General features: G+C 33.9%; 2 protein-coding genes across 5 annotated transcripts; one reads left to right on the top strand and one right to left on the bottom strand.

Moving 5' to 3' along the window:
* Positions 1–665: 665 nt before the first annotated feature.
* On the bottom strand, positions 666–5374 carry LOC106073448 (uncharacterized). The gene is made up of 6 exons (XM_013234013.2): positions 5220–5374; positions 3890–4071; positions 3212–3347; positions 2327–2419; positions 1871–1956; positions 666–802 (listed from the first exon to the last, which is right to left on the bottom strand). The coding sequence occupies exons 2-6, from the start codon at positions 4028–4030 to the stop codon at positions 713–715; spliced, it is 546 nt and encodes a 181-aa protein (XP_013089467.2). The 5' UTR covers positions 4031–4071; positions 5220–5374; the 3' UTR covers positions 666–712.
* A 2784-nt stretch (positions 5375–8158) lies between these two features.
* On the top strand, positions 8159–17854 carry LOC106073359 (UPF0687 protein C20orf27 homolog). 4 transcript variants are annotated; one of them, XM_056028743.1, is made up of 6 exons: positions 8159–8256; positions 11877–12010; positions 14266–14466; positions 14594–14722; positions 16358–16442; positions 16710–17854. In XM_056028743.1, the coding sequence occupies exons 2-6, from the start codon at positions 11914–11916 to the stop codon at positions 16729–16731; spliced, it is 534 nt and encodes a 177-aa protein (XP_055884718.1). In that variant the 5' UTR covers positions 8159–8256; positions 11877–11913; the 3' UTR covers positions 16732–17854. The 4 variants fall into 4 exon arrangements, with proteins under 4 accessions (XP_055884718.1, XP_055884729.1, XP_055884725.1 ...); XM_056028754.1 differs by having other exon boundaries at positions 8205–8225; XM_056028750.1 differs by lacking the exon at positions 8159–8256 and adding an exon at positions 8498–8600.
* Positions 17855–18074: the final 220 nt, after the last annotated feature.

Here is an 18074-nt window from a genome sequence, read left to right as displayed (position 1 = left end):
GGGCCACCAATATATTCTTGAACCCGGGCCCAGGGTTACCTTTCTACGCTACTGACTGGGAGCCCTCAGGCAGGACAGGGGATGGGGAACCCCATGTCTAGGTCTGGTTGTTGGATAAAAGCCTTTCTAACAATCAACGGGATAACGGCGCCTTTGCAGGCACCGATTCCCTACTGGACTTCATTGAAGGTGACCTAGTCCAGGATTTCTTCTTGCACATTAGCTGATTCGTTGACCACTTCTTTTAAAACCATCTGACTAGGTACTTTGACTACTTGTTAGCTTTTGGATTGCGTTTTGATGCACATGACTCCAAATAACGTTTCGACATTTTAACCAAAATGGAAGCAACAGGAACCTTATAACATAGGTAGTCTAACAAGTAGGTGTAAACCTATGTACAGTGCATAAACCTTGAGTCATAGTAGTAGTGACTAGGCTAGTAGACATAGAGCTCTATAGAGTTCTATGTTTGAGATTTGATTCAAGTGTCAAAATGTTTTGTTTGAGTCCTGTGCGAGGTCCCCACCAATCGGAGGCCCTAGTTTCCCTTTGCCTAAGGCCGGCCCTAATATAGGTCAGTAAGCTTACTTCTAATTAAGTTCTAATAATACAACACAAGTACAAACAAAACGTAATTCTGACAATACAATGATATATATCTCTTTGAAAAAAATCAATCTCTTTATTGTATGCCTATAACCTCCTCTAATCACACCTTTCTAAAAGTATATAAAATGTCTGTCTTTGAAGTGGTTTCATCTATCACGTGACGTGAAAGACACTCCCACACGTTGTCAGTCTGTAACAGACAAAGAAAACAGTTCAATGAAGGGAAAACAAGCCAATATATTATAGAGTTTTTAAAAAAAGCTAATATAAGGGTAAGAATCACTATATCTAAGACTGCTGGAATAAACTTTTTTTTCTATATAGAACAAAATTTAATAATTATCATTAATGGGTTAATTTTTTTTTATTGATTCGTGTATTGTCATCAACTACGAATAATTAGGCAAAATTTTTACTTGATCCGAGAACGGGAAGTTTGGGAGATGAAATAACATGTAACGTAACAAGGGGAATAATTTTATATATACTTACACATTCACACAACTCTCAAAAAGTAGCATGTATTTCCTTTCTTTCGATACCAAACAAAATAGTTAGTAACCAATAATTGCGTAACTAATTGTTTTTTTTTTGTTTTTTTTTGTTAAGCACACTAAATAATTTTGTAAAGTTGTAATTTCACCCGAAATGGGTGTGGGAGAAATAACATGTTCAAACTTTTACCAGAGTGAGTTGTTATCAGCGTTATAAAAGAGAATATAACAACATATTAAAACTTGTTCACCTTTAAACTATATATCCGATTTATTTATGCCAACTTTTCTACCAAGTTAACTTTAAAATTTTAATCAAAAATCGATAAACTGAAATCATGTTTCAACTTTGTTGTGTAAATTAAGCAACCATTGGGGATACAGAGGAATATAATATATAACAATATCTAACAAGGGACACAACTTATGCCCTCTATATTTTTTAAAACAACTCACTAATTTTTATGGAACTAAATTATTTTTCAGACTCTATGACACTGCTAGGGTGGAATTTCTTTAGAGGAAACAAAATCTTTTGTAGTCCTATTAATTAGTGCCCACTAAGAAATTTTCTGATTTTTATATTTTCAGCATTTCTTTCACAACCCCATTCACGGTAACCCGACATTTTCACAGACTCGTTGTACGCCCTTGGGGTCACCTGAGTTCACGGGACCCTACTTTAATAAAAAAAATGAATTCATTGAAACAATGATATAAACTGAAGTCCACGCACAGAGTTTGATAATTATAAATGTTATCACCTGTAATTCCATCATTATCGTTTCTAAGTTGATATCTTGCTCTTCACTGCTAAGGTTACGATTCAAACACATTACCACTAGACCACCTGGAAAACAAAAGATACATTGACTAAGTTTTCAGACTTAAGAACAGGACGAGGGTTACAGTATAAGTTAGTTCCTTGGTATCAATTTATATATATATATAAATATATATATGTATATATATATATTTTGGGGAAAAGAAGGATTCCGTGCTGTCTTTATGCGTTTAGCAAAAACAAGTAGAGTTGAGGTTGCGAGCTCAAGCCTAATGGAAAGGAAGCCAATCGGTTTTAGGCCGACCACTCAGCAAAGCATCCCACGTTACTTAATATTAAACTACCAAACAGTAACGATATATAAAAATCCAAGCAAGAAACATTTCCAAAAGAATTAGAGAGCAAGCACACACACAATCCAATAGCTCTGACTAACCATGCTTAGCGACCCTCGCCAGCTGTCTCACTGTTCCATTGGTTATCTTCTTGTCACGTGACACTTGAACATACACCACCACATCATAGACACCTGGTGAGTGGAAAGTTTTGTGACATCAGTTACGAATTGGTTTTTGTAACAAGTGACATGGCGATGTAAACAACATCTTTTTATTTCTCGAACTTTCTACCTCGACAAGTTACCTCATCAGTCTGTGGTCAGGAATTCTTCAGGACGAGGGGAGAGATGGCGTGGGACATTGAGAGAGATTTTTAAAAATAATCAACACTGAAATAACAATATTTTGATATAAATGTAAATTGTAAAGAAAGTTCGGAAATGCTTTAGAACAACTATTTTTGGCTTAATCAATGAATAATGACTGCTACTTGATGATAGGAGATTATATTCCTAAACTATTGTCTTATGCTTTTTTTTTTTTTGCTAGAGTAACTAATTACCAGGAAAACAAAGGGAAGGGCGGGCAAGAAAAAAAATCAAACAGAGAAAGTGCAAATTGAAAGGAGAGAAAAAAGAAGATGAGGGAGAAAGAGAAAAGGGAATCGAATGTTAAACAAAAAAAAAAAAGAAAAGAGATAGAAAGAGTAAAAGATAAGATTTAAAAAAAAAACGAATCTAAAAAAAAAAGATAAAGAGCAATATAGAAAGATAAGACAAAGAAGTAATAAAGAGGCAGAGAGAGGGAGAGAGAGAGAAAAAGAGAGAGAATGAGAGAGGGCGGAATAAAGGAGGAGTCTTAAAGAAGAGAGATAGAACGATGAAGTGAAAAAGTTAAAAATTGTTGAGACCTAGAGAGAGAGAGATAGAGAGATAGAGAAATAAGGTTTGGTTTAATGTCTATATAAACATGCTACAGCTTACAGTCGGCTATAGGAAACTCCTTGTATGACTCATCACACTGGAAGTATCGATCATAAAGAGCCTTCTGTCTCAAGGCGTTGATATTTTCCTCACATGCCTCTAAGGCGTCAAGATGGACAAAGCCTCTCTTTATAAACTGTGAACGAAATGTAGACATGTACAAGTTAGATTTGTATGTAATCGAGAGATTTAACACATACACTAGACATTTTGTTTGGGATGAGCCAAAATAATTATTTTACCTTATTGGGGGGGGGGTGGGTTGAGGTGTGCAGACTACACAGGGTGACACTGATCAGAGTGCTAAAGTGGAAAACATTTACTTTTTTTTCTTCAGGAAATGACGGTAGCAAAAACCACACGCGAGAACTTGAATGTAAAGACGTAGTGTAGGCTGAATCAATTGTCTAGCGGTTAGGACGAGAACTGTGTAGAAGACTTAGCAAGCTTTGAAAAATGATAAACATTGGCGGCTGGAATGATTCTCAATATCTCTCAAAGTTTCTGACGTAACAACGAAGAATGTTGTATTACTGTAAAAATTGTGACCTGATTTCTGAGAAAAAAAATGACTCCCAATGACTCATACAATTTGACTTAAGAATTGTTTTCACCTGTACATTTAGCGTGTGTGTGTGTGTGCGTGTGTGTATGTGTTAACTCTGAATTTTACATCACCTCGCAAGCTATCCTGCCACTTCCGGCACTGACATCCAAAATGGAGACATCTTTGCCTAAATTCCAACACTGCTCACATACTTTGTCTATGGTCATAAGGTCAGCTTGTCCACATGTCTCGCCTCGCACATTATGGGGCATCTTGACACCGTCTTGACAAAATCACCACGCAGGTCATAGCACTGCAGAATTGAATGTGTATGTCACGGTTAAACATCAAGGATCAAATGACAATGCACAATGAATACACGTACAGGACGGAATTTAGATTTGAATAGAGCCCTAAGCTCTAGGAGATGTGAGAACCCTTGTTATGTCATCAATATAGCATTGCTCTTTCTTATATCTCAAGCAAGTGAGTGTGTGTGTGGGGGGGGGGACTACACTATAGCTTATGTTGGTTAATCCAGCACTGTACACGTTTTGTTGTTCACATTAAATCAAAACTAGACCACACAGCATTACGTTCTGTTTAAGAAGGAGTTGCAGTTGCCCATTAGTTAAAATTTCTTGGCTACATAATTTTTACAAATGATTCTAATTGTGCATAGGTTATAACATTTCGGTAAAGAACTTTCCGTTTGTTGCCATGCCAACAATAAATTTAGAGTGTACATTGAACCTAAGCTAAGAATTGAAGTCTGACATGGTGATACATAAAACCTCACTAGCATTGCTTTCTTGACTGCAACTTATAAGCTTTTGAAGGCAATGTTGGTGGGCGGTTCAACAGATCACATGCATCGGTATCTGTTTATTCAATTAAATCCAAAAGTTGTTAAAATTTAGATTTGAATAAGCTATAAATATTGTGTTTTTTTTGTTTTTTTTTTGTTTTTGTTTTTTTCAGAAGAAACATAATATCACTTGTGGTGATTTAAACAAATGAATAATGTTATAACAATGAACACATTTCCTTATTGAATTAAGTCAAGACGGTTTTATCATTGGACTCTGGCCAAAATATTATAAACTTTTAAATTTCTAGAAATTCTAACTGTTACGGCAATCTCAATTCTGGCCATTTGTTTAAAGTTTAAAGTAATCAATATATATTTAGTTTTTTACTTAGTAATGTAGTAGTGTTTTGTGTGTGAGTAGAAAAAAATATTTTAAAATAGTCTTAAAGTAAGTGATGATATAAAATCACACGTGTCCCATGTATTGGACCTACAAAACTTCGATTCTATCTTAATTCTAGAGTAACAGCTGGGTTCTCATTGCTATGACCCCTTAAAGTTTATGCATGCACAACTGAGTATACATGAACTGTACATGTAATTGTATAATCGAATGAACTAGATATAAAGATATATTTGCGTGTACTTACTCAAGTTCATGCAGAAGACCAGTGTTATGTCCTCGCTATAAACACAAACTTAACATGCCAACATTCTGTGTTTAACCTTTAAAAAAAAATAATCAATGCGCCCAGAGACTAGACACAATACCCTGGAAGAAACTAGTGCCTGGTGACGTGTGCGGGGAGTATTCATCGCTTAGCTTCAATAAACCGTGTCCACCCACTGCATATAGAGAAGCCATTTAATGGTTCGCGTGTCTCTGTCCTACTGTGCCACACAGGTGACTTGGTCCTTGTCATTTCTTGGCAATACAGATGAGGTGAAGATTAAAGATAGTTACAAGTTCTTCTACAATTAGTTCATGCATAATTAGTGGTCAATAGTCAGTGTGGATTACTTCCACCAGACTTATTTTAAGAGCACAACTTTATTCCACTCATTGCACCCCCCCCCCAGTGCCACTTGAGAGCTTAAGCCCCCCTCCCCGCTCCCTACAACTTAAGGGTTCACTAAGTTTTATATTCTATAAATGTGAGTGATCGCAGGTATTTGATTGTACGAAGGAAGATGTACATGTGGTTATTGATAGACTTAGAACCGGACACAACAGAATGAGACAACATATGTTCCGGAAGCTTAAGTCGGAACGAGCGAAACTTGCCCTTGTGGAGCATCACCAGAGAATACTGACCATGTTCCTTCAAAGCTGCATACTATATCAAGAGGCCCGAACAAGACTTTGGCCCCAAAACCATCCTATAAAAGAAAAACTATACTGCGGAGAACTGCATGATCTGCAAACCACTGCGTGGTTCATCTCAGATATTGGATTACTGATCTGAACCCTCCGACATGTAGAATGAGCACAAAGAAGAAGATACTTTATATCTCATGAATACACACATGAAGGTTTCTCATGACTGGTCTTTGCTTAGGCAACTCAAATGATGTTCGTTTTGGGTTTTTTTTTTTATTAACAATTATACTATAATAGGTCACTATCGCTATGTTTATCTTTACAAGAAATGAAAGAAGCGATTATATTATAAATTCATCCTTATGTTTGTCATTCTAAAAATACCGACACCAATTTTTTGACTGTATCGTTTACCGATGTACATACACATGTAGTGACAACGACAAGCTGATTTCTCTTTGTTCCCTCGAGAGCCTTCTGAAATACTATGTACGACCAGTTCCAATATTTGTTCCAGCAGCGGAACACAATGAACAAAGAAATATGGCCAGGATTATTCTTTTTCTTTTTTTGAGACAGTTTATGTTTGGTTTAATGTCTTTGGTAGTAAAGTAAATGTCTGGTTTAATGTCTTAGGGAGTAGGGTATATTTCTGGTTAATGTCTTAAGAAGTAGGATAAATGTCTGCAATTGTCTGGTTTAATTTTTAAGGTAGTAAATTTGAATAAATAGTTCCAACAAACCAATGAAACACCTAACTAGCCAGAATAGGCTCAGGAATAAAAGCAATCAATTTGAATTACACCAAGCTGAATTATACCAAACGTTTATAGTAGAAATGGACATTAACCAATGGATAGTATTTATGGATGGTAATAAAACCCATCTCAAAATCACTTTGAAAACATATTTATCAAACAAAAACAAATAATGCTGATGCAAATGGAGGCACATAATGTTATACAGACAGAAACCCCATAAACAAAAACTAAATGTAGGACACACCCAAATGAAAATCTCATCAGACAATTGCAAAGGAAAGTATGGGCGTAGCGTGTATTTTATTCGGGGAGGGTTTGGAGGAAGGCATATTTTCTTTTATTTTTGCTTTGCACACAAACTTAAACACACACACATAGGGGAGGCAAGGGGCGCATTATGCCCCGGGTGCCGTATTCAGAGGGGCGCTAAAAAGATTTTGAAGACATATGGTTTTCTGGACATTTTCAATTAGTAAAAATCAAGTTTTGGAAAATATTTTTGCCACTATATTACATTTTTCACATACATCTAATTAATTATTTTGTTTCTTAATCTGTCTTATAAATGTCCGTTGTGCCAATATTACTTGTACAAGAGACCTTCATCTCGCGTGTCTCATGTAAACACCGTGTGGGATACAAAGCGCTATGTTGGTCACAATTTATCAATGCGCATTATCTAAACTGAATCGAATTTCAAGCGAAAACATCTTTTATTATTAACCAATCTGATTCTAGATTAGAATTCAGTGAACAGAATACAAGTAAAACTGTTATAACAGCAGTAGAGGGGCTGACAAAGAGGGTGCAAAGTATTTTTTTTTCAAGGACATACATGGTTACATTAATATAGCCCTTAACTATATATTATGTATCCAGGGCCGACCTAAGATAATTGTAAGCCCTATGCGAAGGGGATTTGGTGAACCTCAAATGAAATAGAAAAATAATTAATAAAAAGCGAAAAAATAATTTCGAAGTTCACTTCCCACCGTATCAGGCGCGTGTACTCCAAAGTAACAGTGGGCTAAGGTTTCGCAATTTCTGCTCTAAAAAAATTGTTTGGAGTCCTGTGCGAGCCTCCACCAATCAGAGGCCCTAGGCCGCGGCGGCCTAGTTTGCCTATGCCTAAGGCCATCCCTGCTGTATCTTTTTGATAGATCTGCTGCGTTGAGAGAGGGTAGGGGACTGTGGATGACATGATCGTTCTGACCACAGCTAATGCTCATGCAGGCATTTCATCTCATTTCCATGAGGAGGTGATCCAGAGTCATTTCGCGACTGAAGGAGGTCATATTTGTTCTAGATTAGCCAACAATATCTTTTTTGTTATTTACTTTTTCTCATTGAAGAAAAAAATCTGAGAATAACTTTATGTAGATCTTATCAGATGTAACTTAAAAAAAATAAATAAATGAATAAACAATTTTTTTCCTTAACGAAAGTTTAAAATTCAATTAATTTCATCGTCACAAGGGATATAACTCACATTTGTATTACAACCATTCCGGAAGTTTAGAGTAATTTTTCAAGTGACGTCCCCTGTCAATTTTAAACAATAACAACAGTGAACGGTAAGAAACTGTTTCGTTGTATGTGCACGCGGTAAGTTCCAAAGCTTTACAATTTTACATTAGCTCTAGAATGCACTACAGTAGAATCTGGATTTAGTACTAAGCTATTTTAAAAATTAATCAGCTATCACATTGCTACGCTCTAAATTTAATTTTATCTGACTGATAGTCTAGCTCAAGCTGTCTTAAACTTAACTTAAAGTTAAAGCTAGACTCAACTGACTCAAGTCTAGTTCAAGTAACTTCAAGTCATTCAAGACTGTTGAAGACAGGACAGACTAGATCTACACTCTACACACACAGTAGACTCAGTAGTACACAACTTCAACAGGTCAGGGCTGGGTAGGCAGAAGGCTACACTGTGACACTGTGTTTGTGGGTAGATCTGTATTCTGTTACTGTAACTCTGTATTATTTTTTTATACAATCACTCATTCATAGTCATAGTACTCATAGAAGAGTTAGATGATCAAAATCTTTGGCTTGTGTTCAACTTCTCAAGTCCAAGTCCAAGTTAAACATAAAAAGCATAACTGGATAACTCAACTAAGATCTAGATCTAGATTCTAGAATCTAGGTCTGGGAAGCTAGGAGGCTAGGTCTAAACTACTTTTTATTTTCCTTTCCTCCTTTTTCTGACTTGAGTTTCATTTTTCAGTCTAGATCTATATTGTATAATCTAGACCATAGATAGTCTAGATATAGAGTCTAAATACTATATAGACTTTTGAGTAGAGTCTATGACTACTATGAGATCTACTGATACTGTCTAGACTCTTGACTCAGTGACAGTCTAGATTTCTAGAAATCTAGTACTAGATCTAGATCTAGAATCTAGACTAGATCTAGTAACTAGTAGTAGTGTAGTACCACAATGCTTTTAATCTCAATCTAGATCTAGATCTAAATTCTAAATCAAGATTGACTAGATCCAGTCAATCTTGACTAAATTGTCTAAATTACTAATCTAGATCAAGAACAATATTCTAGAAATATATATTATATCTGGATTTTGGATCTAATTCTAGATCTAGAGTTAGACTCTACTAGAGTCTAAATCTAGATTTATATCTAGATCTAGATGTCTATTAAATCTATAGATTTTATCTAAAGCTAACCTCTGACTGTCACTCTGTCTTGTAAGATCAAGATCTAGACTCCTAAGACCTAAGAGGTTAAGTTTAGATAGAGGTTTAGACTACTATAACTCACTGAATGGTCTGAGTCTTGTTTGTCTCTAGACTCTTTAAAAAAAAACCTTTAGAATTCTAAATTAATCTAGATCTATATTCTATAATATAATCTATATAGATCTAGAATCTAGATTTAATAGATCTAGATTCTACATAAAAATATTAATTATTTAGATTATTTTAATGTAATGTATAGATCTAGAATCTAGAATAATCTAGATCTAGAACAAATAATATATTATATCTCTAGAATAGTCTAGATTACATCTATTAGTATTATCATATTAATATTATTATAATTTACAATGATTATCTAGAAGCTAGACAGTAGACTATAGTGTATTAGATATATGTAAATTATGTAGTGAATTCTAGATCTAGATTCACTATACACACTAATACACAGTATTTCCCCTAATTTTCATTGACAGAACACTTCACACATTCTGACTAATATTATTAATTGAGCATTTTTTTAAATTCTAAAAGTTTTTTTAAGAACATTGATAGAATCTGAAATTCTATCTGTATTCTAACATCTGGTCTTGCATCAAGCCTGTTTCCATACTTTGACTTTTTTGCAACATAATAAAAATGCTGCTTCGCACAAATACATTGTATGAAACTGAAGTTTAAAAAAACAATAACTGTTTTATAATATTGTGGTGCTCTTCAGAAAAACTTGACGAGAAATCATTTAATGGTTAATCTTTTGTATCTTTGTTTCAAAAGTGATTCAGAATCTAGATTAGAACTAATAAAAACATCTTTTTTCCCCTTCATTTATTTAGCCTACAAGTCAATTTTTTTAGTAGTTTGTGGAACACCTAATTAGCAGTGTGCAGTAAAACACAGTTTTTAAAACTGATCTATATTAGATCTATATTAAGGAATCATCAAGATATTATATAACATTTAATATAGATATAGAATAGATCTATATATTATATCTAGACCAATATACTCTTATAAATTAAATTCTAAATCTAGATTTACAATGTACATAGATGATTTGAATTTGATTCAGTTGGAAAGAGATATGCAATATGTTAATGTAGTCTATTTTCTGTATCTAGATTATTTTGTAAATCTAGATCCTCTATTTTAAACTACACACTCTTTACTTTTGTCTCTTCCTAGAGACTTATATACATCTAGAATGAAAGAATGTAGATGTCTATCTAGATCAATCATACATGTGTGTATAGTCTAGTCTAATAGTCTGGATTAGATATAAATAGATCTAGAATTCTAGTTTATTCTAAATCTATATATGCATATTATTCAGTCATGTAAATAAAAATAATCTTAACTCTTTAACCTAATTGCTTGTGAATGAGCAGAATGTCTAATTCACTTGCTTTGTAAAGATAAAAGATATTAGAAATCAGTTGCAAAATATTTCCTTAGGATAAAGAAAAACCTTGTTATGACTTAATTTGCTGTAGATGCCTCTAGTAATGAATATTACCTTTAGAATTATATTGAAGTGTTTTATAATGTACAGCTAAATTAAATAATATTCTAGTTTTAGGACATAGAATTTTTAGTTTTGTAAAATGAAGGCAAAAGCCACTGTTAATTTGAAGCCATATTATATGTCTAGTATAAGAAATAGAATATTTTTTTTTTTAAAGATACCTCTGTCAAGATTATCAAACAGTTTACTTGGCTGTAAAGATAATTTTGATATATAGGGCATTTTTTTTCTTCTAAAGTTTTTTTTCTTATTATTACTAGTTGTGTTGCACTTCTTTGGTTGTTTCTTTTTATACCAAATAATTATGTACTGTACATTGTTTGCCTTACATCTTGATCTGTTGTTGTTTTTTTAGTTAAAAGCTAAAATTCTCTGCATTTATTATGAATATTATTTATGCCCATTCTGCATTGGTTACCAAACTGATGTTAATTGAATACTAAGTTTAAAGAAATTAAATACAATATAACTTCAAGCTTTAACCTATAAATAAATAAAATCCCAAAATTAAGTTCACTTGGTGATCCAGGGGTCTATATAGAGGGTTTTATCAGTTTTGTCTTATATTGCCAGCTAAAGGAATTTCTTAATTAAAGCCAGTCATCATTCAGAGATCTCTTCAGGTCACTTAATGCCCAAGATACAGTGTTTGCAGTTTTGCAAAAAATTTAGAGCTGGTGTCACTGGCAAGGTTAGGAAAATTCACATTTGTTATGCATAGGCTTTTCTTTGGAGATTCAGATAGTGAAGAACTTATGCCAGTGAATCCAACTTTTAGATTATACTCTGCACCTCTGACTCTAACCAAGCATTCTAGACGTTTGAAGCCAATTTTATTTATTTTATTTTTTCTGACATAGAAATAGGACTTAACTTTATACCCCAGTAAATCTTTTTTTTTTTTTTTTACATTTGTTTAATCTAGACATTCACTAATTGTTCATTTCATCTTTGTTTCTCTCTCTCTCTCCAAATTAGAATTAGAGCAAACGGTTCAGACTAGACATCGACAGAGATGTCTTCTATGCCTAAAAATACTGAGGATAATGATCATGCCAGCCACTCTCAACAACAACACCTTCATGCCCATTTTCAATTACCTGCCTCAGAAGGTCAGTATTTCTGAACACTTATTAAGGTTTGGGTTTACAGAGCAATCCAGTGTTTGAAAGGTTTTCCCTTGTAAACAAAATAATTGGAATGGGATTTTAAAGGATTATAGTTTGTCTTTACTCTCCACATTATGTTAGGTATCAATGAGAAAAAGAAACTTTCAACTTATACCTATCAAACAAAATCTACCTTGTAATTACATTTTTCAGTTTAATAAACTGGCATCCAAATTAAAATTACATTCTATTACAAGCTTTTTGCTACTTTTGAATCATCTAAAACTTTTGTCATCTAACTCTTTTGAAAAGTTCCAATGTGTGTAGCAATATGTTTATTTTTCATAAATTAGAAGACCACAAAATATTGACTTGGTCAAGTTTTGGTTTGCTTAAAACAGTATTTTTTCTTTTCTTTAGTAAAGGATTATTGTAAATCTGAAACCTGATTCATTTTATTTTGTGTGCACTAAGCTCACAATTCTACAAAAATCTTTTCCCTACATCTTCCAGCAGAATACTATTAAATGCTCAGAAACACATGAAATTGGATTGTAAAAGATTCAAATATTGTTAAATAGTCTCATATGATATGGGTCTCATAATTTAGACCCCTTAGTGTTTTAAACAAAAGTTTAAATACAAATTATAAACATATCACAGAGTGAAGTCATTATTTTACTATTTATTTTAATATCCTTTCATTTTTGATGTTGAGAGATGTATAAGGGAGATGGTTTGCTGAGCGAGAGATGTATTAGGTAGATGGTTTGCTGAGCAAGAGATGTATTAGGGAGATGGTTTGTTGAGTGAGATATGTATTAGGAAGATGGTTTGTTGAGTGAGATATGTACTAGGTAGATGGTTTGTTGAGTGAGATATGTATTAGGGAGATGGTTTGTTGAGTGAGAGAGGTTTTAGGGAGATGGTTTGTTGAGTGAGAGAGGTATTAGGGAGATGGTTTGCTGAGCAAGAGATGTATTAGGGAGATGGTTTGTTGAGTAAGAGATATATTAGGGAGATGGTTTGCTGAGCGAGAGATGTATTAGGGAGATGATTTGCTGAACGAGAGATGTATTAGGGAGATGGTTTGTTGAGTGAGAGATGTATTAGGGAGATGGTTTGTTGAGTGAGATATGTATTAGGGAGATGGTTTGTTGAGTGAGATATGTACTAGGTAGATGGTTTGTTGAGTGAGAGAGGTTTTAGGGAGATGGTTTGTTGAGTGAGAGAGGTATTAGGGAGATGGCTTGCTGAGTGAGAGATGTATTAAGGAGATGGTTTGTTGAGTAAGAGATGTATTAGGGAGATAGTTTGCTGAGTAAGAGATGTTTTAGGGAGATGGTTTGTTGAGAGAGATGTTTTAGGGAGATGGTTTGTTGAGAGAGATGTATTAGGTAGATGGTTTGTTGAGTGAGAGAGGTATTAGGGAGATGGTTTGTTGAGTGAGAGATGTATTAGGAAGATGGTTTGCTGAGCAAGAGATGTATTAGGAGGATGGTTTGTTGAGTGAGATATGTATTAGGTAGATGGTTTTCTGAGTGAGAGATGTATTAAGGAGATGGTTTGTTGAGTAAGAGATGTATTAGGGAGATGGTTTGCTGAGTGAGAGATGTATAAGGGAGATAGTTTGCTGAGTGAGAAATGTATAAGGGAGATGGTTTGCTGAGTGAGAGATGTATTAGGGAGATGGTTTGCTGAGTGAGAGATGTATTAGGAGGATGGTTTGTTGCTATATGTGAAGTCTGATGTTTGGATCTTGTTCTTGCACTCTTTGCTTACTCCCTGTCATTGTTTTGTTCTCCTGTTCTACATCTAGTTGGAGAGGTGTTTGCTCTTATGGCTGGACATGTAGTTAGAGAGGTGTTTGCTCTTATGGCTGGACATGTAGTTAGAGAGGTGTTTGCTCTTATGGCTGGACATGTAGTTAGAGAGGTGTTTGCTCTTATGGCTGGGCATGTAGTTAAAGAGGTGTTTGCTCTTATGGCTGGACATGTAGTTAGAGAGGTGTTTGCTCTTATGGCTGGACATGTAGTTAGAGAGATGTTTGCTCTTATGGCTGGACATGTAGTTAGAGAGGTGTTTGCTCTTATGGCTGGACGATATCTGCTCAGCCTTTCCTTCTGTTGTTGAGTGTTTTGATTGGACATTCCCTTATGAATTGTGTTAAAGATGTGTACACTCCACGTTCTGTTTGTTAAGAAAGTGATTACATACTAGTTTAAAGATTGTTGTTGTCATTTTGCTCTTTCTTATAGATGATCTGAATGCTCATGACTCAAAGATCCTACTGGAGCCAATAGATGATGAAAAGTTTAATGTCAGGCTAGGATTTCTACAATATAAACATGTTTATGAAGTGCGTTTTAACTTACCAGATGATGTTGGGGATGAACTGACGTCAGATCCCTTGCAGAACCTTAACGTTAAAATAGAATCAACAGAACCTTTAAAAGAAGGTTTGTGCAATTTTTAGTTTTCAGCGCTGTTGTATTTTAGAATAATTTCTTAAATAGATGTCCTTAAGCTGCTGTTGTGACATCCATGTAGAAATGTATATAGGGCTTTTACTTTTGGTTATTTCAGGCAAGGGTCATACTATTGTGTTAACATTTAGGGCTGTGAAAGAAAAGATCATGCAGGAGAGCATAACTCTTCAAAGTAAAAGTGACCCTAGGAAGGTCATCCTCCTTGTCTTACATGCTCGTGTACTAGGTATGTATCTGCTCATGTAATAGATATGTATATACTCGTGTACTAGGTATGTATATGCTCGTGTACTAAGTATGTACATGCTCGTGTACTAGGTATGTACATGCTTGTGTACTAGGTATGTACATGCTCGTGTACTAGGTACCAGTATTTACACAAAGGCTAGTTTCTTTGGCCATTTTTGTTTCTGTGAACTTCTTATCTTATATGATATAGATGTTACTTCAAAAAAAGAAGATTACCTCCTATGCGTCATGCATTTAGTCATGCATATTTACCAATGACTTAAATTCTGCTAAGTCACTGGTTTTCCTGGCTAGATCAGGCAACCCATTCCATGCTCTAATAGCGCTAGGGAAGAAAGAGCATTTGTACAAATTTGTCCTAGCATATGGAACGAGGAATGTGCCTTTATCTTTGTGTCTTTCTGAGTATTTTATTACATTTTGTTTTTGTATTTGAAGATTATGGTTCAGTGTTTTATGTATAATTGCTACTTTACTTTTAAGTCTTCTATCCTGAAGGCTTTCTAAATTTAGTGATTTTACTAAAGGTGTTACTCTAGTCAAATGTGAATATTTGTTTGTTATGAATCTCACTGCTCTATTTTGTGTCTGTTCCAGTTTCTTAATGTTTTCTTGAGTTGAAGGGTCCCAAACATAGGATGCATATTCTATTATTGGCCTAACCGAGGTTAAATAACATTTCAGTTTTATGTTCTTATTTGATTTATAGAAATTTCTTTTAATAAACCCTAATGCTTTGTTTGATTTTTTAAATAGTTTCATCAATATGGAGGGTCCATGACAGTTTTTCATTAATTATTAATTTGTTTAAGTTTTTTTATTACTCTTAATAACTGACATTTTTCTGGGTGGAAAGACATGCTCCAATTTGATCCCATTTCTGTAATTCATCTAATTCTCTTTGTAAAATATCTGTGTCTTGTGTTGTTTTTATTGTTCTATATATTTGGCAATCGTCTGCAAATAATCTGACTTTTGTTCCTGAACTAATGCAATTTGGTAAATTATTTATGTAAATTAAAAATAGTAGTGGACCTAAGACTGTTCCTTGAGGTACACCTGAGTTTACTGTTATTGGTGTTGATTTAGAGCCATTTATTATTACAGTTTGTTCTCTCCCTATCAGAAACTCTTTAATCCACTGATGCAATGGACCATCAATGCCAAAATATTAAGATCAACAATGAGAGATTATAAATATGAAAGGTTCTGTTTGTCCTCTTCTCCCCACAAACCATTGCAAATGAATTTATTTTTTCTTAGTGTTTCATTTTGTAGTTTCCTGAGTCATGTGTGTGTATGTGAGACAGTTGTTTCCAGATTTCCAGAAACTAAGAATAATATGAAGAGCCAATGTTAGTCTGGATGGTTCAGTGATGTGTCTTCAAGAAGCTAAGCCATTGGACTACTGGGAGTATAATTTTACACCCAATGAGGGAATAGCTCTTCAGAAGTGAAAATAGAAGGCTTTGCTTTCCCACTTGGTGCGTCAAATGTTTTATTCAAAGTGATGATTCGAATGTCATTCATACAGACCCCCCCCCCTTCCCTGTATCCCACCCCATGATTACATTTTGAATGCTTAGATAGTTATTAATTTTTTGAATTTCAGGTAAAGGCAAAGGAACACCCTCGCTGAAGAAGGGTATACACTGTGTGAGGATAGAGTGGGATGAAGAATCTGATGCTAGCGACTGGCAAGAACTCTAAGATAAATCGTGAATTTAGTTTGTTTTGGTTGATGGTGTACATGTCATGCAGAGTGGCAGAATGTGTGTATGGAATTTAGATGTTGACGGGTGTTGGTCTGTGTGTATATGAATCATTACTACACATGCTCTATACAAAATGTTTAGTTACTCATAACTATTTGAGATAATCTTGTAAGACCTTAAATGTGATGATAGTTTTTTTGTTTCATCTATCTGTAAAAACAAAAGTTTAATATTTTATTGCACATTTAGTTTCAAGTGCATCCTATCTTGATGGTCATTTTGGTCAGTAAACTGGTGCTCAGGACTGAACGAGGTTTTTATGTGATGGTATCAATTGTTTGCTGTGAAGTTAGGTAAGATGCTCAACATCAAAGAGTCCAATTTGTTTTTTGAAACTTTTACTTGAGTTTGACATTGAGATTTTATCTTCTGCAAACTAGAATCACCATGGACACTATTTTATATGTTGTATTTATTATCAATTACTTTTATTTAAAAAGAAGTAATAACAACATCAATGTATTAATAATTTGCATTCAATTTTAAGAAATGTAATCTTAAGCATGATAATAAATTTCTTTTATTTTTGTCTTTTAAAGTAGTGAAATATTATTAGTTACGTAAACAATTTCATTGTATTCAGAGTCCAAAGCTTTAACATATTTTCTATCTTAAGTATTTGTTGCTGTTATAAACGTACAATTAGAACTTTGTTTTGTTGTCCTTTGATTGGTTCATATCTTGACCTTCAGTTCTTTTTTTTTTTAAACACATCTTTGTTTTTTTATTTTTATTACTTTTTTTAATTTTTATTTTTCATTCCATGAGTCTGTATCAGTTGAATTGATGACTTTCATGACACATTGTTTAGAGAAGTTAAGATTGAAAGTTTTCATCAGACCTGCCGCCAGATTATATACAATAGTTCATGAAGGAAAGTCACCAGAGTTTGTCTCTACATTGATTGGAATAATGTCAGTAAACTCTAGGGCTCTCAATAGTGTGTCATTATGTGAGAGGTAGAAAAGTGTTTTATACTGCTGCTTTGTTTCTTCTTGTTTTTGTTTTTTTTTAAGGACAAAAATGAATGTCTAATATTTAATTAAGTCTCAAGAGGCAATGGCTGGCCCTTACAGCTGTTCATGTGGCCTTGTAGAGCTGATTCTATTGATTGGTCTAACTTTTAGAACATGTGTAATTAGATTTTTTTTTCTCAACTCTCGTGAGACATGATGTCATTTTTTGTTTGATATCTCATTAAGTCTGGACTAATTTCATACACAAATACTTTGTACATTTTTGATTGCCGAATCTCCAAATGACCTCAGATTTTATGACATGATCATTTTGTAACACCACCATTTAATAAATATTTTTATTTCAAGAATTTCTAACCCGTGTTATTCCTATTTTGCTGATTACTCAATCTTTTTAGTTTGGCTTTCAAAATCATGTTTATGTGAATTTAAAAAGCCTGATCAATAATATGTTTACTGTAATTCTAAACTATAAGAAAAAAAAGAAATGTAAAAGTTTCATCTATGCAGTAAAAACATTTTTTTAGTAATATGAAAAATTAGTAATATCACTGGAGATGTGTATCAGACTTGTAAA

Source organism: Biomphalaria glabrata, chromosome 1 (genome assembly GCF_947242115.1).
Source record: "Biomphalaria glabrata chromosome 1, xgBioGlab47.1, whole genome shotgun sequence".
In the NCBI taxonomy this organism is placed as follows: domain Eukaryota; kingdom Metazoa; phylum Mollusca; class Gastropoda; family Planorbidae; genus Biomphalaria; species Biomphalaria glabrata.
This window is presented reverse-complemented; position numbering and strand designations above follow the sequence as displayed.

Coding starts and splice junctions, on each gene's coding strand:
- LOC106073448 (XM_013234013.2), bottom strand. CDS start 4,030: ATGCCCCATAATGTGCGAGGCGAGACATGTGGACAAGCTGACCTTATG. Junction 3,348..3,889: donor GTGGCAGGATAGCTTGCGAG/GTGATGTAAAAT, acceptor TTTCGTTCACAG/TTTATAAAGAGAGGCTTTGT. Junction 803..1,870: donor CGATAATGATGGAATTACAG/GTGATAACATTT, acceptor TGTCTGTTACAG/ACTGACAACGTGTGGGAGTG.
- LOC106073359 (XM_056028743.1), top strand. CDS start 11,914: ATGTCTTCTATGCCTAAAAATACTGAGGATAATGATCATGCCAGCCAC. Junction 14,467..14,593: donor AACAGAACCTTTAAAAGAAG/GTTTGTGCAATT, acceptor TGGTTATTTCAG/GCAAGGGTCATACTATTGTG. Junction 16,443..16,709: donor GAATCTGATGCTAGCGACTG/GCAAGAACTCTA, acceptor TTGCACATTTAG/TTTCAAGTGCATCCTATCTT.